This window comes from Dreissena polymorpha, chromosome 2 (assembly GCF_020536995.1).
Source record: "Dreissena polymorpha isolate Duluth1 chromosome 2, UMN_Dpol_1.0, whole genome shotgun sequence".
Classification (NCBI taxonomy): domain Eukaryota; kingdom Metazoa; phylum Mollusca; class Bivalvia; order Myida; family Dreissenidae; genus Dreissena; species Dreissena polymorpha.
Window position 1 is genome coordinate 17,741,183 of NC_068356.1, and position 21,809 is coordinate 17,762,991.

The 21,809-nt window shown below is 37.0% G+C and overlaps 1 protein-coding gene across 5 annotated transcripts in view; it reads left to right on the forward strand.

Annotated features, from left to right (window-relative positions):
* Positions 1-21,809, forward strand: part of LOC127866047 (ankyrin repeat domain-containing protein 17-like) — a 60,016-nt gene that overhangs the window by 9,860 nt on the left and 28,347 nt on the right. For all 5 annotated transcript variants that reach the window (XM_052406298.1, XM_052406304.1, XM_052406303.1 and 2 more), the window contains exons 4-13: positions 3,434-3,584; positions 7,198-7,345; positions 7,700-7,933; positions 10,564-10,706; positions 11,014-11,203; positions 11,864-12,055; positions 13,714-13,823; positions 13,967-14,054; positions 16,246-16,373; positions 18,133-18,270. In XM_052406298.1, coding sequence (XP_052262258.1) covers positions 3,434-3,584; positions 7,198-7,345; positions 7,700-7,933; positions 10,564-10,706; positions 11,014-11,203; positions 11,864-12,055; positions 13,714-13,823; positions 13,967-14,054; positions 16,246-16,373; positions 18,133-18,270 — 1,522 coding nt within the window. The remainder of the gene's footprint in view (positions 1-3,433; positions 3,585-7,197; positions 7,346-7,699; positions 7,934-10,563; positions 10,707-11,013; positions 11,204-11,863; positions 12,056-13,713; positions 13,824-13,966; positions 14,055-16,245; positions 16,374-18,132; positions 18,271-21,809) is intronic.

A 21,809-nucleotide genomic window follows, 5' to 3' on the forward strand; every position in this document is an offset into this window, starting at 1 on the left:
CAACACCCCTGAAAAACACAATGCACCTAATGGGTAATAAAGTTATAAACAAATAGCGCTAATTCATTACCATTCTACATAAACGAAGTCAACGCATTCGATACAGCTGTACTGCACACGCGTTTTAAAGAAGTGTAACGTGTCAGTTAAGTACCTTGTGTAATCTACATCCCTTTGTGTCAAAACCGGATTAATCTTGATTACGAAACAGCAGTGAATGTGTGCATGGATTATGTTGGAATTTAATGCCTCATGTGTACGGTAAAGTTTTAAAATATTGTTCAATTTAGTGTTTGTTTTTGTTCAAACATAGAGCATGATTGTTCGTTAGGATCTTAAATTCGCCGATCGGTCGACTAACGAAATTTATGAAAATTAATGCCTGACGATTAATAATGGTTTCACAGTATTAGGTTACCTGGTTATCAGGCTGATTTAAAGGCATGTGACAGGATAAAAGGGTTTATCTTGATAGTTGTAGATGTGCAGCTGAAGTTGTTGGCCATAAGGTGCCATGTCTGGTCATTGAAAACCTTTGTCAATATTTGAATTCTTTGTTGTTGATTATACTAAGTAGTGTTGATAATATATTAATAGCTAAATGTCAATTGCCAAGCATTAGAGATTTTACTTCGAGTTTTCACATCTGTTCAAAATTAACAGATTTAAGTTATAAAATTCGCTGTTTAAGCTCAGGGCCCTCGATTTGGACTTTTTACTGCCGAATATTGGCGGCTGCCCCCATGAAAAAAGTGTACTTTTTCCCCCTATTTCTGCTAAAAATTTCCCTCTCCAAAAAAAATTTTTTGTTTATGCCCCCGGATCAATAGATCGGGGTAAATTGTTTGTGGCCTGTCTGTCTGTCATTCTGTCCCAAAACTTTAATATTACAGTAAAGTTTTGCAATAACTTTTGAAATATTTAACATAGCAACTTCATATTTGGCATGCATGTGTATCTCATGGAGCTGCACATTTTGAGTGGTGAAAGGTCAAGGTCATTCTTCATGGTCAAAGGTAAAAAAAACAACAAAACCAAAACTTTAATATTACAGTAAAGTTTTGCAATAACTTTTGAAATATTGAACATAGCAACTTCATATTTGGCATGCATGTGTATCTCATGGAGCTGCACATATTGAGTGGTGAAAGGTCAAGGTCATCCTTCAAGGTCAAAGGTAAAAAAAAAAGCGGCGCATTAGGGGGCATTGTGTTTCTGACTAAACATCTCTTGTTTTTTAGCTCACCTGAGCACAACGTGCTCATGGTGAGCTTATGTGATCGCTTTTTGTCCGTCGTTCGTTGTGCGTTGTGCGGCGTCAACATTTGCCTTGTTAACTCTCTAGAGGCCACATTTATTTTCCAATCTTCATGAAATTTGGTCAGAAGATTGGTTTTAATGATATCTTGGATGAGTTCGAAAATGGTTACGTTTGCTTGAAAAACATGGCTGCCAAGGGGCGGAGTATTTTTCCTTATATGGCTTTATATGGCTATAGTAAAATCTTGTTAACACTCTAGAGGCCACATTTATTGTCTGATCTTCATAAAACTTGGTCAGAAGATTCATCCCAATAATATCTTGGATGAGTTCGAAATTGATGCCGGTTGGTTGAAAAACATGGCCGCCAGGGGGCGGGGCATTTTTCCTTATATGGCTATAGTAAAACCTTGTTAACACTCTAGAGGCCACATTTATTTTGCAATCTTCATGAAACTTGCTCAGAAGATTTGTCCCACAGGTATCTGGATGAGTTCAAAAATGGTAACCGTTGCTTGAAAAACATGGCTTCCAAGTGGCGGGGCATTTTTCCTTATATGGCTAGTAAAATCTTGTTAACACTCTAGGGGCCACATTTATTGTCCAATCTTCATGAAACTTGGTCAGAAGATTCATCCCAATAATATCTTGGACGAGTGTGAAAATGATGCCGATTGGTTTAAAAACATGGCCGCAAGGGGGCGGAGCATTTTTCCTTATATGGCTATATATAGTAAAACCTTGTTAACACTCTAGAAGTCACATTTATTGTCCAATCTTAATGAAATATGATCAGAAGATTTGTCTTAATGATATTTTGGATGAGTTCGAAAATGGTTACGTTTGCTTGAAAAACATGTCTGTCAAGGGGCGGGGCATTTTTAACCAGGTTTTTAACCAGGTTTTCCGAAGGAAAAAACTGGTTATTAGATTGGCGAATGCGGGCCGGCTGGCTGGGATGGGCTGGCGGGCGGGGGGAACAAGCTTGTCCGGGCCATAACTATGTCGTTCATTGTCAGATTTTAAAATCATTTGGCACATTTGTTCACCATCATTGGAAGGTGTGTCGCGCGAAATAATTAGGTCGATATCTCCAAGGTCAAGGTCACACTTTGAGTTCAAAGGTCAAAAATGGCCATAAATGAGCTTGTCCTGGCCATAACTATGTCATTCATTGTGAGATTTTAAAATCATTTGGCACATTTGTTCACCATCATGGGACGGTGTGTCGCACGAAAGAATCACTTCAATATCTCCAATGTCAAGGTCGCCACGACTAAAAATAAATTTTTTTTAAAAACAAACTTACAAAGGGGGTTAATTTTGTTTGTTCATTTCAAAAGTTCAGTTTGAGTTTTCTCCCTTTATCAGATTTTTTTTTCACAATGAAAACCTGGTTTTGTGACAATTTTGTCCCTTGTTCTTATATGGCTAAATAAGGCTATAGTAAAATCTTGTTGACACTCTTGAGGCCACATTTATTGTCCAATCTTCATGAAACTTGGTCAGAAGATTCATCCCAATAATATCTTGGACGAGTTAAAAAATGATGCCGGTTGGTTGAAAAACATGGCCACCACGGGGGCGGGGCTATTTTCCTTATATGGCCATAGTAAAACCTTGTTAACACTGTAGAGGTCACATTTATTTTCCGATCATCATGAAATTTGGTCAGAAAATTTGTCCCAATAATATCTTGGATGAGTTTGAAAATGGTTTTGGTTGCTTTCAAAACATGGCCACCAGGGGCGGGGCATTTTTCCTTATATGGCTATAGTAAAACACACTTGAGGCCACAATTATTGTCCAATCTTCATGAAATGTGGTCAGAAGATTTGTCTTAATGATATCTTGGATGTTAACACTCTAGAGGTCACATTTATTTTCTGATCTTCGTGAAACTTGGTCAGAAGATTTGTCCCAATAATATTTTGTTATCTCAGGTGAGCGACTTTGGGCCTTTCAGGCCCTCTTGATTTCTTTTATACCCATGTTGCCAGCTGGTATCATGCTATTAACCTTTGATTATTACATTAAAATATAGCAATGGCCCTGAAGATGTGTGGGGGAAATATATTATGTAAGTAGAATTTGTATGGGATCTGGAATAACAAATCTGATCTCCAGAGGTTTTTCCTTCAGTCACTAATTCTTTGTTTTACTGCGTCCACAGTCAGCGGTCACTAGCGGAGGCGTGCAGTGATGGTGATGTGCCCACAGTGCGCAAGCTGCTGCGCGAAGGTGGCAGCGTGCATGAGACCACAGAGGAGGGGGACAGTCTACTCTCCCTGGCCTGCTCAGCCGGATACTATGAACTTGCTCAGGTTTGCATTTCTGTATAATTCGGCTTTCAGTGTTCAAAAATCATTTTAAATGTTGCTACCTAGTGTTATTATAACTATTCAATAATATTAAAATTTTCATAGATTCATAAACGGCTGTACGAATTATCTTAAGACATAGAAAATTATAAATTACTTCCGTAATGAAAGGGAAAAAGTTTTTTGTTAATTCATAATATTTAATTGTAGTGTGTAAAATAATGCTTATTGATCATATTCGACAAACATGTGAGTTACTTACAGAGCGTTTAAAATTCCAGCTTAAATTTGCTGGAGTGGTTCAATGGTAGCACGTTAATTTTTATGCCCCCGCTAGGGTGGCATATAGCAGTTGAACTGTCCGTCAGTCAGTATGTGTGTATGTCGGTCTGTCCGTCCGTCCGAAAAAAACTTAAACATTGGCCATAACTTTTTCACTATTGTAGATAGCAACTTGATATTTGGCATGCATGTGTATCTCATGGAGCTGAACATTTTGAGTGGTGAAAGGTGATGGTCAAGGTCATCCTTCAAGATCAAATGTCAAATATATGGCGTCTGTCCGTCTGAAAACTAACATTGGCCATAATTTTTTCAATATTGAAGATAACAACTTGATATTTGGCATGCATGTGTATCTCATGAAGCTGCACATTTGGAGTGGTGGAAGTTCAAGGTCAAAAATATATATAAATTAGTGTTTTTCCCAGGAGGGCAAAGGGGCATGGCGCATTACTTATAAAAAGGGCATTTTAGCGCGCTGTTTAGGCAAAAAAGGGCAAAAACTTTCCCTGAATATTGAATTACGGGGAAACATGTAATCGCATCAGAAGCAGTTGTGGAAAAAATAACATATAAACAAGCACATTTAATGGTAATAGATGTATTTTACTTACTATGATTTATATTAATATATTTACCTTGCAATGTACATTAAGTTCCATGCTGTTTCAATAAACTGTACAGCACGACAAACATAATAAAGCAATATATGCATATGAATCTGATTATACACAGGTCCACTAACATATAAATGAAACCATGTTTGTCTTATCCCAATTTCTAACAATAATCTTGACAGATATTTAAAATAACATTGCGAGTAAATTGATCGCTAACAATATGCAAACACTCGTTTCCGTGACATACATCCACCGAGTAGATTACAAATAAATAAATAACGTTGTTGCTATCTAAAACATTTTTATGCATCGTTGATTATCACAGACATTTCATTAATCCCTTTTTAATGTATAATCTCCATCGTTAATCCGATCGTTTACGACGTTATTTGCCATCTTTGCCGAGTCACAATTAAATTCTGTATAGTCCGCCATGTTGATAAAACGTCAAATGATGTAAGCTACAGATGCGCATAGCAACGTTAAAATCGTATATGCGATTCGCATTTTGTTAAACTAGTATATGTCTCAGTAATTATTTCAATAATTAGATCTAATCATCTTAAAGACGAAAACGATAAATTTGTTTGTGATTTTAATTGTAATTATGCGTAAAAATATATGTTTTGATATAACTGAATACACTGTAACTCCAATATAACGCGGATGACGGGGTCCAAGCCACGCAACAGCGTTATAAACGGATCCGCGTTATAAGTTTTGAACTCATTTATTGCAGGGGATATAACGACATCAATAGTATAGCCTATAATATAGGTCCTGTAAAGTGTAAGCTGTGTTGTCATCCGAAAATACATGCATATAAACCGCATCGTATCGATAACATTATACATACCGCTTTTATTTTATTCAACATTTATGACGGTAAATATGTTTACGAATTTTGTAAACACTGCAATATGCATGCGCCATTTTTCAGAAGTGTTAAGAGAACAGTGCATTATGGGGCAGAGCTTTCATTGGAAAAAGCGAATCTAAATTTAGATCGAATGCAATACGATACATATACAAATAGCGTCATTCGACTTCATGCAAAAAACGTGATTTTCGGGGACTTTCTGATACTGGGCAAAAGTAAATCTCTGTTAACAATTACAGTGCTTTAGCATGTAAATAAATCGTCTGGATTATTTAATTAATTTCTCATACACGAAATGAATTAAATGACTAAATATTAAAATGATAATGAAATGACAGAAAAACTTGTTTTATACTGTGCGCAGTATATTTTACAGCCGCTCGTTTTTTAAAGAGTCAAACTGCAATCATATCAATGTAAGAATGTTTTTATCGTTTTGAATAACTTTAATTTTATAATTATCCCGCTTGCACGTTCCTAATCGAAACTAGCGCAACGAACCGCGTATAGGGAATACATGTAATAAACACTGACTGGCGAGTTTTCACACCTTTATTGACATTAAACAACAGATTAACACCAATTAGCTGTTGAGTGTCGTTAAACCCATAATGGATTAAAATCAGTTACACGGACGGATAAAGCAATCAAGCTGTGATATCCGGCTTCTTTGAATTTTCTGAAAATACATGAAGTTGCATAACATGGATTTGAATCAGAAATGGAAGGTTGGGGAAAAAACGGGATCCAAGCACCCCCCCGCGTTATATTGGACACAGCGTTATAACGGACCGCACTATATTGGAGTTACAGTGTAATGCATGCAATGCACAATTGCCATGAGAATAACATCGAGTTTTTCATTAAAGTCTCCGAAGTTATGATTTTATCGCGAAGGAGTACACATTGCCGACCGAAATGTGCGCTTGGTATAACATAGCCTCCGGCATTCGATTGATACTGACACGGGGTTATTCACGCATGACTAATTCACAGCTTTGGAGCAGTCAGTAAGACCTATAAGTTACCTATAAATCGAGCACTGTAATAGATTAAATCTGATCAATTAATATAGTCGATTAGACGTTGACGTCTCTCGAGTAAATCAAGCACAGTCGGAGCGTCACAGACAATCAAGGAAGCTGATTTTGCAGACCAAGTTAGATCATAAGGCAATATAGATGTTATCAATAAGGGCGCGTGGCGAAATTTGCCTTTGAACAGAAGGGCCCGTGGTGAAATTTGCTCTTGAAAAGGGCAGAGTGGCGATCTGGGAGGGCGGCGTGGCTTTTCGCCATGCTAAAATGGCCTGGGAAAATCACTATAAATTTCAAAGCGGCGTTCTAATGAAGCTACACATTTTGAGTGGTGGAAGTTCAAGATCAAGGTCATCCTTCAAGGTCAAGGTCATCCTTCAAGGTCAAGGTCATACTTCAAGGTCAAAGGTCAAAAAAATATTCAAAGGGGCGTTCTCATGAAGCTGCACATTTTGAGTGGTGGAAGTTAAAGGTGAAGGTCATCCTTCAAGGTCAAGGTCATCCTTCAAGGTCAAAGGTAAAAAAAAACAATAATTTTTTTTTCAAAGCGGCGTTCTTGTGAAGCTGCACATTTTGAGTGATGGAAGTTCAAGGTCAAGGTCATCCTTCAAGGTCAAAGGTCATTTTTTATATATTTTTTTTCAAAGCGGCACAATAGGGGGCATTGTTTTTCTTACGAACACATCTCTTGTTTGCTTCTAGATGTCCTGGGTTTGAGCTTTTTTCCTGCCTTCATAATAATGTTTAAGGATTTACAATTGTATAATTGTTTTAATAAGTGTTTTTCGTCTGCATAGGTGTTGTTGGCAATGAAGGCCAATGTGGAAGACCGGGGCATCAAGGGAGACTGCACCCCTCTCATGGAGGCTGCCAGTGGGGGATATGTGGACATTGTTCGCCTGCTCATCATCCACTCAGCAGATGTCAATGCACAGTCCTCGGCTGGTCAGTGCTCTTGTACTGTAAAACATTAATTGCGGATTGTGGAAATAGTAAAATCTGCTATGACCACCATCTAGGCCTACTTGTCTGTAAATTGAATAATGATTTTATTTCATACAGTAACTGTGAAGTAAACAATGCTATATTTAATTTCTTTGCACTTGTTATTTGGAATGCTGTGACTGAGCAATAAGAAATATTTGAATTTATGTAAATATTGTAAGTGACTTCAGAACCAAAACGTTCTAAATGTTAAAAAAATACTGAAGTAATAATTTCTATGAAGGTCAGAATTTCCATATTAAAATTTTCTAATTGGTTAGTGTCATTGACAAGTCACACTGTATCATTATGCAGGTAACACTCCCCTGCACTATGCGGCCTGTGGTGGCTATGAAGACGTTGTTCAAGTGCTGATAGAGGCAGGGGCCAATGTGGAGCAACACAATGAGAATGGTCACACACCCCTCATGGAGGCCGCCAGTGCTGGGCATGTGGGCGTGGCAGCCATACTGCTCAACAACGGTGCAGGCATCAACACCCATTCCAATGAGTTCAAGGAGAGTGCCCTTACACTTGCATGCTACAAAGGTAGTTTAAGATCATTGTTATAATTTTGGTGATGTCATCAATTAGCAACGTCTGTGTTTAATAAGTAGGAATACTTATTTTTGAATGATAAAAAAGCATATTCATATGTTGGGCCAAAATAATATACACAATATTTACAAGTTTGTTTGTTGTATTGTGTACCAGAATATTTGACACTGATGGTACAATTTACCATGTATTCTCATATTATTCCTTATAATTTATAACAATTAACCAGTTATGTAATTTTGTAAATGAAGAATATTAAGCCAATATGCATAATATAGCAGTCTGTCAAGTTTACTTGCGTCATAAATAACAACTGATTTCATTAATGATCAGACATGCTTTACACAGTTCTTTAGAATGTTTTGCTCAAAAGTCGTCATAATAGAAATCAAAACCCACCGATTGCTCAAGTAAGGTTTTAGGATTGGTCTTTCTCAGTCTTCCGTCCATCCGTCAACATTTGGTTTGTAAACACTCTAGCATTCACATTTCTTAAGCATTCTTTATCAAAGTTGCTGAGAAGCTATATGGCTACAAGAACACAGTCAAGTTTGATAATTAGCAAAATCGCATCATATATGCCAGAATTATTGCCCTTAGATTGTCAAAATTTTCATTATATTATACAAAATACGTGTAAACACTCATGAATCTTGGTCATAATGTTTATTTTTGTAAGCAAAGTTTGATGTTTGGTCATGAGGGGTAAAAATATAGGTCACCAGGTCAAATCTTACAAAAACCTCAAACACTCCATATGCCAGAGTTTTGGTTCAATAATGATGAAACTTGACCAGGATGTTTTTCTGGACAATATCTAGGTCAAGTTTGACATTTGGTAATGTGGGGAAAAATCTAGGTTATGGGGTCTAATCTTACAAAAACATTGTAAACACACTAGAGGCCATAGTTTTGTTCCAATCATGATGATACTTGACCAGGATGTTTTTCTTGATGATATCTAGGCAAAGTTTGACATTGGGTCATGTGGGGTCAAATCTTGGTCATAAGGTCCAAATCTTACAGAAACCTTGTAAACACATGTAGAATTAGCTTTACTTGCAAATGTTTGTATTGCAAAAAAAAACATGCAAATAGACAGTACTCAATCAGAATTAATCATATGTTTACATGGCAGGGCTCGCGCTGTCGTTCGCCACTTGAGCCATTTGCGAAAATATTGAGAATTTGGCTCAAGAAAAATCCGATTTGCGAAAATGCTAAAATCTCGTAAAATTTCATTGAAAACCGCCGCCATTTTACCCCGAAACTGGTTTTCTATATTTTTCTCTTTGTTTCGATGAAAGTATTCGCAGTTTGAACAGTGAACGAAAACCGGTCTGCACCTGTATCGAGACATCGCTTGACCTTATTGTTATTGAAGTGCACATGGTAGCTGGCCAATCAAAACTGAGTTCGCTTACACATGAAATGACGTTGTTGAATGAAACGTAAAAATGGGTGGAGCTTTGAATACACAGTTAATATTGTCGTCTGCAAACAAAATAGCGGCCGGTCGCAAATGTCGTATTATAAGATTAAAAATGAAAATAAGCGTGACCATATATTAATTATTTCCAAGCTGACTATCGATCTAAATTAAAGAGTGATAATTAAATAATTAGTTCTATGTCGTTGATGTTACAACTTTCTGCCGATGAAAAGGTGATTATTAATTAATTTGATCGTTTTACTCACACACTATGCTAACTAACAGCGGCGTATTTTAATCAAAGGAAAACGTGAACAACACGCGCGGTTTAATTGCAATTAAAGTTTAATTAAAGTTACGAATTTGTAACACATAGGAACAGTAATTCATATCTCTACAAAATTTGGAACATCTCATGAAAATCTCAATTGAAGGAAAAGACTGCAAAGATGTTGACTTTAAAGTGATCTACAAACTGTAGCCTTGTAAAAAACAGCGCATAATAATAATGATATAATAATGATACATGTCATGACTTTGTTCTCTGTGTATAGCAGGATTTGTTTGCAATGTATTTTGTGAATGAAATGTATGCTTGTATTTTACATGCCATTCATCATGTTGTTAAAAATGTCCTGTATGAAAATATCTCTATAACTATGAAAATTGTGGTGTGATGTATATTATGAGATGTGACATGTGCCTGTATATATTGTTATTTTAAACAAACAAAAACTGGTTGGCAATAGGCCCAAAACGCACCACAGATAATCTAGGATCCAAAAAAATTTCCGGGGGGGGGGGGGGGGGGGGGGGGGGGGGCATGTGCCCCCGGACCCCCCTAGATCTGGGTGGCTCAAAGATATTTTGGGCCAGCGCTAGCCCTGCATGGCAAAAGTAAACAGAAGAGAACCAATCTAATAGGCTCTAGTGTACTAAATTTTCAACTAAGCAATCAACAAGACCTGGCTAATAAAAGGTGAGTGAACTAGGGCCATCTTGGACCTCTTGTTTATAAACCAGTTAAGAGTAACAAATGATTATCTGGTTAACTGTTGCGAGACCTACAGTCATTTACCTTTGAAAAGAGATAACCTTCTTGGTATCTCCTACTTATTTCTTGGAATGACCATAATTATTAAGCTCATAACAAACCTGAAGTGCTAGAGTCCCCTTGTGTTGTCTGCAGGCCACCTGGAGATGGTGAAGTTCCTGTTAGAGGCTGGTGCTGACCAGGAGCACAAGACAGATGAGATGCACACGGCACTTATGGAAGCCTCTATGGATGGACATGTAGAGGTGGCACGCCTCCTGCTGGACAGTGGCGCACAGGTGAGACACACCTGTCAGTGTGTTACAAGGCAGTGGGACATTCATTAATAGAACCTCATACTGCTTCAGCCAGCTTGTCACACAAAGCAGCAGGCAACTTTTAAGATTTAATCACTTTAGTGTGCATATGGGACTACTTGTTTCATTTTTACATGATGTGTTTTGGTGGGGCCACAAAATGTTGTTGAATATATTCAGAAATGTCTTAAGAAATTTAATTAATGGTCGTAAACAAGATATTGCATTCTTCTAATACTTCTGACATGAAAAATAAATGCAATATCAACATGGTTGCATGCCCATGTAGGTGAACATGCCAGCAGACAGCTTTGAGTCCCCGCTCACCCTGGCGGCCTGCGGGGGTCATGTGGAGCTGGCTAACCTGCTTATTGAAAGGGGAGCTAACCTCGAGGAGGTCAATGATGAGGGTTACACACCACTCATGGAGGCTGCACGTGAAGGACATGAGGAGATGGTGGCTCTGCTTTTAGCTCATGGTATGCAATTCAATTTCATTTATAAAAATATTGTGTTGTTATTTCTTTAAAATAAATTTATATAATTAGTTTCACTAAATATGTCTTGCAAAAGCCTATTATGTTGAATAATGAACATGAAGTTATTTTTTTCATAGCAATTCATATAAATACTTTCTTTTTCTCCATTGATGTGCTTATGAAATCGAACATAAAATGATATTGGGCTCAAAATGTACTGAGCCGTCCATATGGCTTGTCATTAATTGATAGACTTATTTTGTTTTAATACTTGCTAATAATTACTTGGCAGGCTTTTAACACTATTATTACACATTCAACAGTATTATTCATCTCTTGACCCTGTTCCCAATCAGAAGCATAGTGAAATGGTTATATGTAGCCAGCAATGAGCATAAAGGTTTTTATGCTCTTTGTTGCTCATATGGTTGGAAATCAACCCTTAAAAACTTCAATCTTTTATAATAAAAAAAAAATAAATTTGATTTGATTGTCTATGGGACCACAAACACATTAAAAGTGTGTATCTGAGTGTTAAAAGGTTAAACATACTGCAAATTATATACATGCCATAAAATCGGGAACCGTCGTCCCTGATTAGCCTGAGCGGACTGTACAGGCTATTCCGGGACGACACTTGCTCATGTGTGTGATTGCCAGATGCGGACATCAATGCCCAGACAGAGGAGACCCAAGAGACAGCGCTGACTCTGGCCTGCTGTGGGGGGTTCCTGGACGTGGCAGACTTCCTGATATCAGCAGGGGCGGACATTGAGCTGGGTTGCTCCACACCCCTCATGGAGGCTGCACAGGAGGGACATCTCGAGCTGGTCAAATACCTCCTCAAATACAGTAAGTTCTGGTCTTGTGGCTTGAAATAATTTCAACTTATTTCAATTCATGCTCCAAAATGAGGGATCAGTAGAAGTAACTTGACAGGGCATTTAGCCATTCATAACAGTTGGAATTTATTGTTCAATCAATTTATTGGAGAAAAAACAACATACTTATTATGCAGTCGGTATTTGTTGGAGATTGATCTTAGCACGCAGTTATTAACTTAGTTATCTTCACCACAATTATAGTCTGTTAATAAACACTTATAATTTAAGTAAAAGTATTGATTTAATTTTCAGTATTTTTTATGTCCCCCACTATAGTAGTGGGGGACATATTGTTTTTGCCCTGTCTGTCTGTTGGTCTGTTGGTCTGTCTGTTTGCGCCAACTTTAACATTTTGCAATAACTTTTGCTATATTGAAGATAGCAACTTCATATTTGGCATGCATGTGTATCTCATGAAGCTGCACATTTTGAGTGGTGAAAGGTCAAGGTCAAGGTCATCCTTCAAGGTCAGAGGTCAAATATATGTGGCCAAAATCGCTCATTTTATGAATACTTTTGCAATATTGAAGATAGCAACTTGATATTTGGCATGCATGTGTATCTCATGGAGCTGCACATTTTGAGTGGTGAAAGGTCAAGGTCAAGGTCATCCTTCAAGGTCAGAGGTCAATTATATGTGACCAAAATCGCTCATTTTATGAATACTTTTGCAATATTGAAGATAGCAACTTGATATTTGGCATGCATGTGCATCTCATGGAGCTGCTCATTTTAAGTGGTGAAAGGTCAAGGTCAAGGTCATCCTTCAAGGTCAGAGGTCAAATATATGTGGCCCAAATCGCTTATTTTATGAATACTTTTGCAATATTGAAGATAGCAACTTGATATTTGGCATGCATGTGTATCTCATGGAGCTGCACATTTTGAGTGGTGAAAGGTCAAGGTCATCCTTCACAAGGTCAAAGTCATCCTACAATGTCAAACATCATATAGGGGGACATTGTGTTTCACAAACACATCTTGTTTATATTTGTTGTTTTTAATATCATAGTTATAAATGTTTAGATAGAACTGACAACTGTTTTTAACAGGTTATTGGTTTTGTACATTATTCTTTGATCAATCTGATTTGCCAAAATGTCACAATTCTTTGATTGTCAAAAGATGATTTATGTCAGATTTACACATGCTTTTTATGCTCCCCCAAAAAATGTGTCCGTCCGTGCACAATTTTTGACCGGGCTATTACTCAGCAACTAATGACTGGAATTCAATGAAACTTTATGGGAAGCTTCACTACCATGAGGAGATGTGCATATTATCAGCTGGTTCTGGTCGAATGATTTTTCACAGAGTTATGGCCCTTTGAAATTTTCCATTAACTGTACATATAGTGCAATTCTTGTCCCCCCAACTACTAGACGTTTCCTTTTATCTGAATATATAGTGCAATATTGTGACAAAAAACACCTTTGGGGAGCATCACCCGTCTCCAACGGTTTCTTGTTGTAATAATTTAGACAATTTCCCAAGAACATTTCACTAGTTGTTAAAAAATTAACTAGATAATAAAAAATCATTTACGTATCATTGTCAAAAAAGGAAAATCATTTATAACAGGCCTCACGTTTTGACTGTTACAGGGTATCATAAATTTTCTTTCAGAAGCCAATGTGAATGCTACAACTGGTACGAATGATACCGCGCTAACATATGCCTGTGAAAATGGTCACACAGATGTTGCAGATGTTCTCTTACAGCATGGCGCAGTACTGGTAAGATTTCTTTGGAATCTTGTAAGCATCAAAGTTGCCATTAAAAAATCCCTATTTGACCAGTCTCCTTTTCCCAAAATGGCTAGTAATACCCCTGTCAAAGAAAATAGACCCATCATATGTGTCTCAATGTGTGTTTGTAGGAGCACGAGTCGGAGGGAGGTCGTACACCCCTGATGAAGGCAGCCAGGGCAGGACACCTGTGTACTGTGCAGTTCCTCATTAGCAGAGGTCAGTGCACACAAGAATGATTATGTTCTTGGCTATTTGAACTGAACGTTTACCCCTTGCCTGTCTGTCTGTTTGTCTGTGTCTGGATTCTGCATGAACTAAAAAAGTATGTATCCTAGGAAGAAAAAAATCAGCAAATGGATGGAGGGTCATATGAGTAATATGTACAATGATTTTAGGTTTTTATGCCCCTGGTAGGTTGGCATATAGCAGTTGAACTGTCCATCAGTGTGTCAGTGCAGGGCTCAACATTAACAGCTGTCCTATTGCCCCTGGCAAGTGAAAGTTGGGTCCGGGCAAGTTATTTTATGATCTAGTTGTCCGCCCAGGCAAGTGCTAAAGAGCACAAAGAGCATTAAATTTTGACTTGAATTAGACTTTAATTGCTGTAATCATTTTGTTAAATTTGCAAAAATAAAAAAGGTTTTGTGCTTCATCATTTTGATTTTTATTAAAAAATATGAGGTTTACAGTTAATGTGATTTTTCATGTTTGGGCAAGTGGCTTTATGTTCAGGGCAAGTAGATTTTCAAAGTACTTGCCCGGCAGGGCAAGTTGGTTTTTAGGTTAATGTTGAGCCCTGGTCAGTATGTCAGTATGTGTTTATGTCAGTCTGTCCGAAAACTTAAATGGCCATAACTTTTTCAATATTGAAGATACAGGGTTTTTTATCTGATTTTGGGGAAAGGGCCTGGCCTTTTTTTAGGGGAAAAAAATTGCGCGAAACACTGGATTTTGGGGGAAAAAATCACACAAAACGCCGGATTTTGGGGGAAAATAAGCAAAGTCTTCAATAATCAATAAAGCATATTTTACTGTTCTTAAAACAAATTCAAGAAAACAGAAAATTTAATTATGCAATATTTTTCTATTTTCTACGCTGGATCAGGTTTACTTATATATTTATAGGTTTAAAAAAAAAAATTGAGGGGAAAATGAAATCTAGGGGAAAATTTACCAGCTGAGGGGATAAAAAAATCGGAGGGGAAAGGGCTGATTTTCGGCGGGTCACAAAGAAGGAAAAAAACAAACTGAGATAGCAACTTGATATTTGACATGCATGTGCATCTCACAGAGCTGCACATTTGGATTGGTGAAAGGTGAAGGTCAACCTTCAAGGTCAAATATCTAATATATGGCGTCTGTCCGTCCGAAAACTTTAACATTGGCCATAACTTTTTCGATGTTGAAGATAGCAACTTGATATTTGGCATGCATGTGTATCTCACGAAGCTGCACATTTTGAGTGGTGGAAATTCAAGGTCAAGGTTATCCATCAAGGTCAAAGGTCCTGGAGAAAGCCCATGCACTTTGGACATTGCCTGCAAACATTTCTAAACGACGATGGTGAAATGTTTGATCGTCAGACTTACTGTGCAGAAAATTTTGCGTCCAAAGAGTGTTACCCTTTGAAATTTTCACAACAACATTATTCCTGGTAACAGGTTCATATTTCCAGAAAAAAATATAATTTGTGTATAATTTCGTAACAACTGTCAGTAATACACTGCATGGTTGATGAATTCTTAGAGTGATACAAACTTTAACGGAGCGTCTTGCTTTGCCATGCCATATGCACTCCTGGGTAATACACATATAATTGAAGCCTTTGAAATTCATAACTGGCCTGTAAATTTTTTCCTTCTTGCTGGCCAGTCTGGCCTGTAAATTTTGATTGTCTGAAAATGTTGTATCAGGTTTTTTCAGTCAACAATTTTGGCTGCTATGGTAACAGAAATAATAGGAAACCAAACAAATGGCACTGCCATGTCAGAAAATTACTTAAGCTATGTTAAAAAAACTTCTGGAGATCTTTATTATTCTCTGGTAACATTAACCTGATACAGGACTGCTGTTTAGTCTAAGAAAAGCTAGCGGTTTGACTAGACGTTTTCTTTTTTGATCTTACATTGGGCTGTATTTTTCTAATGCATTTTTGTGGATTTCTTAACTATCCATATAATTTTATATTCTTTAATGCTGTAACTTGTACCAGTTAACAGATTCCTTTCATGTTGACAAGTTTAACATTACCATTGCTTTAAAATGTAATTCATATTGATTACATTTGTTACAAAAGACACTGTTTAACACTATATAATACTGTGATATCTTGGCGTTCATTCAATATTGAAGCATTCAGAACTCACTGAACACCACTAGTGTATATCTGTTTACATGCGTGTTGTAGGTGCTGATGTGAACCGTCAGACAACCACTAATGATCACACTGTGCTTTCACTGGCCTGCGCTGGTGGGCATTATGCGGTTGTGGAGCTGTTGCTGGCATTTGGTGCTGACCCAACTCATAAACTTAAGGTTACTAATAAACCTTCATTATATTATTATGCCCCCCTTTGAAGAAGAGGGGGTATATTGTTTTGCACATGTCGGTCGGTTCGTCCGTCGGTCGGTCCGTCCACCAGATGGTTTCCGGATGATAACTCAATAACGCTTATGCCTAGGATCTTAAAATTTCATAGGTAAATTGATCATGACTGGCAGATGACCCCTATTGATTTTCAGGTCACTAGGTCAAAGGTCAAGGTCACAGTGACTCGAAACAGTAAAACGGTTTCCGGATGATAACTCAAGAATGCTTAAGCCTAGGATCATGAAACTTCATAGGTAAATTGATCATGACTGGCAGATAACCCCTATTGATTTTCAGGTCAATAGGTGAAAGGTCAAGGTCACAGTGACTCGAAACAGTAAAATGGTTTCCAGATGATAACTCAAGAATGCTTACGCCGAGGATCATGAATCTTCATAGGAACATTGATCATGACTTGCAGATGACCCCTATTGATTTTCAGGTCAAAGGTCAAAGTCACAGTTACTCAAAACAGTAAAATGGTTTCCAAATGATAACTCAAGAATGCTTACGCCTATGATCATGAAACTTCATAGGTACATTGATAATGACTGGCAGATGACCCCTATTGATTTTCAGGTCACTAGGTCAAAGGTCAAGGTCACAGTGACTCGAAATAGTAAAATGGTTTCCGGATGATAACTCAAGAATGCTTACGCCTAGGATGATGAAACTTCAAAGGTACATTGATCATGACTGGCAGATGACCCCTAATAATTTTCAGGTCACTAGGTCAAAGGTTAAGGTCAAAGTGACTCGAAACAGTAAAATGGTTTCCTGATGATAACTCAAGAATATTTAGGCCTAGGATCATGAAACTTCATAGGTAAATTGATCATGACTGACAGATGACCCCTATTGATTTTCAGGTCACTTGGTGAAAGGCCAAGGTCACAGTGACAAAAAACGTATTCACACAATGGCTGCCACTACAACTGACAGCCCATATTTCATTGATTGTATGTGTGTGTGTCCAAAAACGTTAACCTTGGTTAAAGTTTGATAACTTTTGCAATATTGAAGATAGCAACGTCATATTTGGCATGCATGTGTATCTCACTGAGCTGCACATTTTGAGTGGTGAAAACACAAGGTCAAGGTCATCCTTCAAGGTCAAAAGTCAAATATCATTGCATTTTTCTTTCCTAATACTTTAACCCATTTATGCCTAGTGGACTCTCCCATCCAGCTAAATTGGATCAATTTATCATTACTGGCAGATGACCCCTATTGATTTTCAGATCACTAGGTCAAAGGTCAAGGTCACAGTGACAAAAAACGTATTCACACAATGGCTTCCACTACAACTGACAGCCCATATGGGGGCATGCATGTTTTACAAACAGTCCTTGTTAAGGCAATATTTGTCCAAGATGTATAGTTGGTGATGTACATTGAATGTTTCACAGGAATCTGTGAAATCTTTCCAACATTTCCATATCTGACAAAATGATTTAATGGGCAACTCTTAAATTTTCATTTTTAGAATACCATATAGATACTTGATCTTTAAGAAGAATTTACCCCCTGTAGTAAAAATTAAGGTCTTTATTTGAAACAGACGTAAGTGAGCATGGGTTGAAATGTACAAGGAAACAACTATGCAGATTAAAAATTGAATTAAATATTTAAATTTATGGATGTGAATCACATCAAAGACATGGATTACATCAAGCTATATAACTTTTTGTCTTTGGTATACAGGATGGCTCTACAATGGTGATAGAGGCTGCCAAGGGTGGACACACAACAGTTGTTAAGCTGCTACTGGAGTACCCCAACCGTGTACTGATGAACCATGGTCAGGATCTACCACAGATACCCGACTCCCACCATGTTGAGGTAAGCAACTGGTCATAGTGAAGCAGACAATACCAAACTTCCAGTTTGATGTCAGACATTCGGTCTGACAGATTGACAAATTCTGTCAGGTGTTTGTCAGACCAAACAAAAGAGAGAAAACACAAAATGAAATGACGGTTACACATAGTATTTATTTATATCATGATGACATATATCAAGTATGTACTATCTAGTACTATCATAAAACAAGTATGTTACTATATATTACTAGATATTATCAGATATCGGAATAGAGATTAGAATTCAAATAATTGATTATCTTCTTCTCATTGTCTCCTTCCTCCTGAAAATCTGAACAGTAATCACTCTTGTCGTCTTTACAGTATTGATAATTGATTTGTTGAGTTTCTGCGTCAAAGTCTACGACATTATCAGGTTCAGCAGTCTCCTGCTCATCTGAGGTACCTTCAATTAATAGATGATCAATCATTTGAGTTTCGACAAATTTGTTAACCAGGTTTTCCGAAGGAAAAAACTGGTTATTAGATTGGCGAATGCGGGCGGGCGGGCTGGCTGGCGGGCGGGCAGAACAAGCTTGTCGGGGCCATAACTATGTCGTTCATTGTCAGATTTTAAAATCATTTGGCACATTTGTTCACCATCATTGGACGGTGTGTCACGCGAAATAATTACGTCGATATCTCCAAGGTCAATGTCACACTTTGAGTTCAAAGGTCAAAAATGGCCATAAATGAGCTTTTCCTGGCCATAACTATGTCATTCATTGTGAGATTTTAAAATCATTTGGCACATTTGTTCACCATCATGGGACGGTGTGTCGCACGAAAGAATCACGTCAATATCTCCAATGTCAAGGTCGCCACGACTAAAAATAGATTTAAAAAAAAAACAAACTTACAAAGGGGGTTAATTTTGTTTGTTCATTTCAAAAGTTCAGTTTGAGTTTTCTCCCTTTATCAGATTTTTTTTTCACAATGAAAACCTGGTTTTGTGACAATTTTGTCCCTTGTTTTGCCAATATTCTCAATATAATAGTATCAGTACCAGGTAATACTTTGGTGAGAAACCTCAGCATATCAGGTAAATCTCAATACAAAATATAAAGACAATAAAATTTGTTGTTAAATAACCTTTTGGAAAGAAGACAACAATATTTTGAAAACAAAATCAACTGAAAACAATTATACATCAACGTTATTTTCGCTTTGCAATGCTGTTTACATTGAAGACAATTGGCCTCTCACATATGCGAGCATCTTGCTTCATGGTCCCGGCTCTCGCATTTTGCGAATTGACATGCACATATGAGCGTGGAACTAGTACTTTATAAATATCCATTTGGAAATTTCCAGACGCTGTCACGGAATATACCGAGTTGCAACAGTTTGTATTTCAAATACATCGGAACACACTCGGCAAATTCCGTCTCTACGTTCAGAATATTTTACGAATATAGTATCGTGTGATCCGAGTTATTTCGGGAAAAAATGCGTATAACCGAATGGCGAGCTATTCTTGTTGGGGGACACAAATAGATAGAAAACATAAAAACCACACTGGTATTAACGTATTTAGTTCTACATAATTTGATGGCAATTATTGGAATCCCACGGAGCATCAGACGATGATTATCAAAAATATTTATTATATTTTTGGAGTCTGACATTTTGGTCCGACGGAATTGCAAAATCGATAGGACCGTGTCATAATCTGTCAGATATGTCCGTCGGTCCGACGAAGTTTGGTATTGTCTGGACTGAAGGATCTTTTCAGACATACTGTATTGCTGGTGTATCAGGAAATATGCAATTTAAAAACATGCACATTTTGTACCTTACAAGGGTAACAAAGTGTAATACCGTACATTCGCGGCCGTAAGTCAACCTAAAAACACTCCCAAAATTGACCTTAAAAGTTAACTCGACTTATGGATGAGGTACTTAATAAAAATATAAAAAAATCCACATTTCTGGGCCGTTTTTTAGTGTAAAAAATCTATGGCGGAGGAATGATATGACTGTTTATGGAAGGGCCGAATCGTCTTTTACTTAAATATCCGCCGATGACAAAATTCTCATGTTTACATTGGTTTTGAATTCATTAATCTTCGTCATAAGTCCAAATAAAAACATGTAAAAATAACTTCGTAAATATTAAACATTTGAAACATGCGATAAAGTGGCGAAAATTATACATAGCAATTAATTGTATTGATACATGGTCCATTGTCTACTAAGAACAATAGAAATTCGAGCCGCTGACACTTGTACCCATTTAAAGTTAATCAGTGTAAATACAAACTGTAAACAGGTGCAGGTGTCTTTATGCCACCAATTATTACTTCTCGGCCTTTTGACTAAGATTAAAGTGTTAAGTGTAGTGGCACCCTTTTGATCATTTGTCTTTATTGCGTCACGCCTAAAATAGTTATCTGATAATGATATGCAAAATGGTTCTGCAACAAACTACTTCTGACCAATCAAAAATAATTACTCGATCGTTGGATACTCCTTTAACCAATCGTTAATGTTCAACTTCACACGGTATATTTTTTGATTGGATGAAGGTGTGGTTTCGTTGACCTATTCACAACTGTCCCACAGTTAACGCATAATCGTTGCATAAATAAATAGATCTTATCTGAGTGAAGATTTCATTCATTGATTATAATAAAATTACGCACTCACCCTGGATTAAGAAGTTTGATTGGACATATTAAATACACAATTACTTTGGATTATCTGCAAAGTATAAATTAGATAAGATGTTTTTCCTGAATGCAGAAAATATTCCTCTGGTATCTAATGATAATAGAACTAACGCATTTGGCGACAGATTACTGGAGTTATGTAAAGCTCGTGATTTACGAATATGTAACAGTCGAATAGGGAGCAATTCGAGTGTTGGTAAATTCATGTGTTTCACGTATAATGGCGAAAGCGTTGTTGATTATATGTGAGCGAGATACAATTATTTTGACCATATAATGAATTTCTGCGTTCAAGGTTTTGCCGAATTTTCGAATCAATACCACTAACATTTGAATACAAAAATATCTGCTCATAATATAAATGCTGAAAGTTATTACGTTAAATGGGATAATAATTTTGATTTGTGAAATAAATATATATGTTCTAAATAATGAATGATATGTTTTTATGATTTTGAACAATAAAATATATTTTTCATGATAATAAATGATTGAAATGTTGAATGTTTTGTTTTATATTCTTCTTATTATTATCCCAAAAAATGTCAACTGCCGGTACAAAAGCCCTCTGAACCATGACTAAAACGTCACTTAAACATGTCCGAGATATTGAGAAAATTTACCCCCTGACTTATGGCAGAGTCAAGGCAATAAACCAAATTTTTCTAGCCACATTATACCCCTCGACTAATGGCCTAGGTAGACTTATGGCCGCGAATGTACGGTACATTGAAATTAATAGTAATTATGAAGGATAATTTCAGACATACTGTTTTCATGGTTTATCAGGAAATGCAATTTTTATGACCTACACATTTTGTACCTTTGAAGGGTTACAGTGTAATAA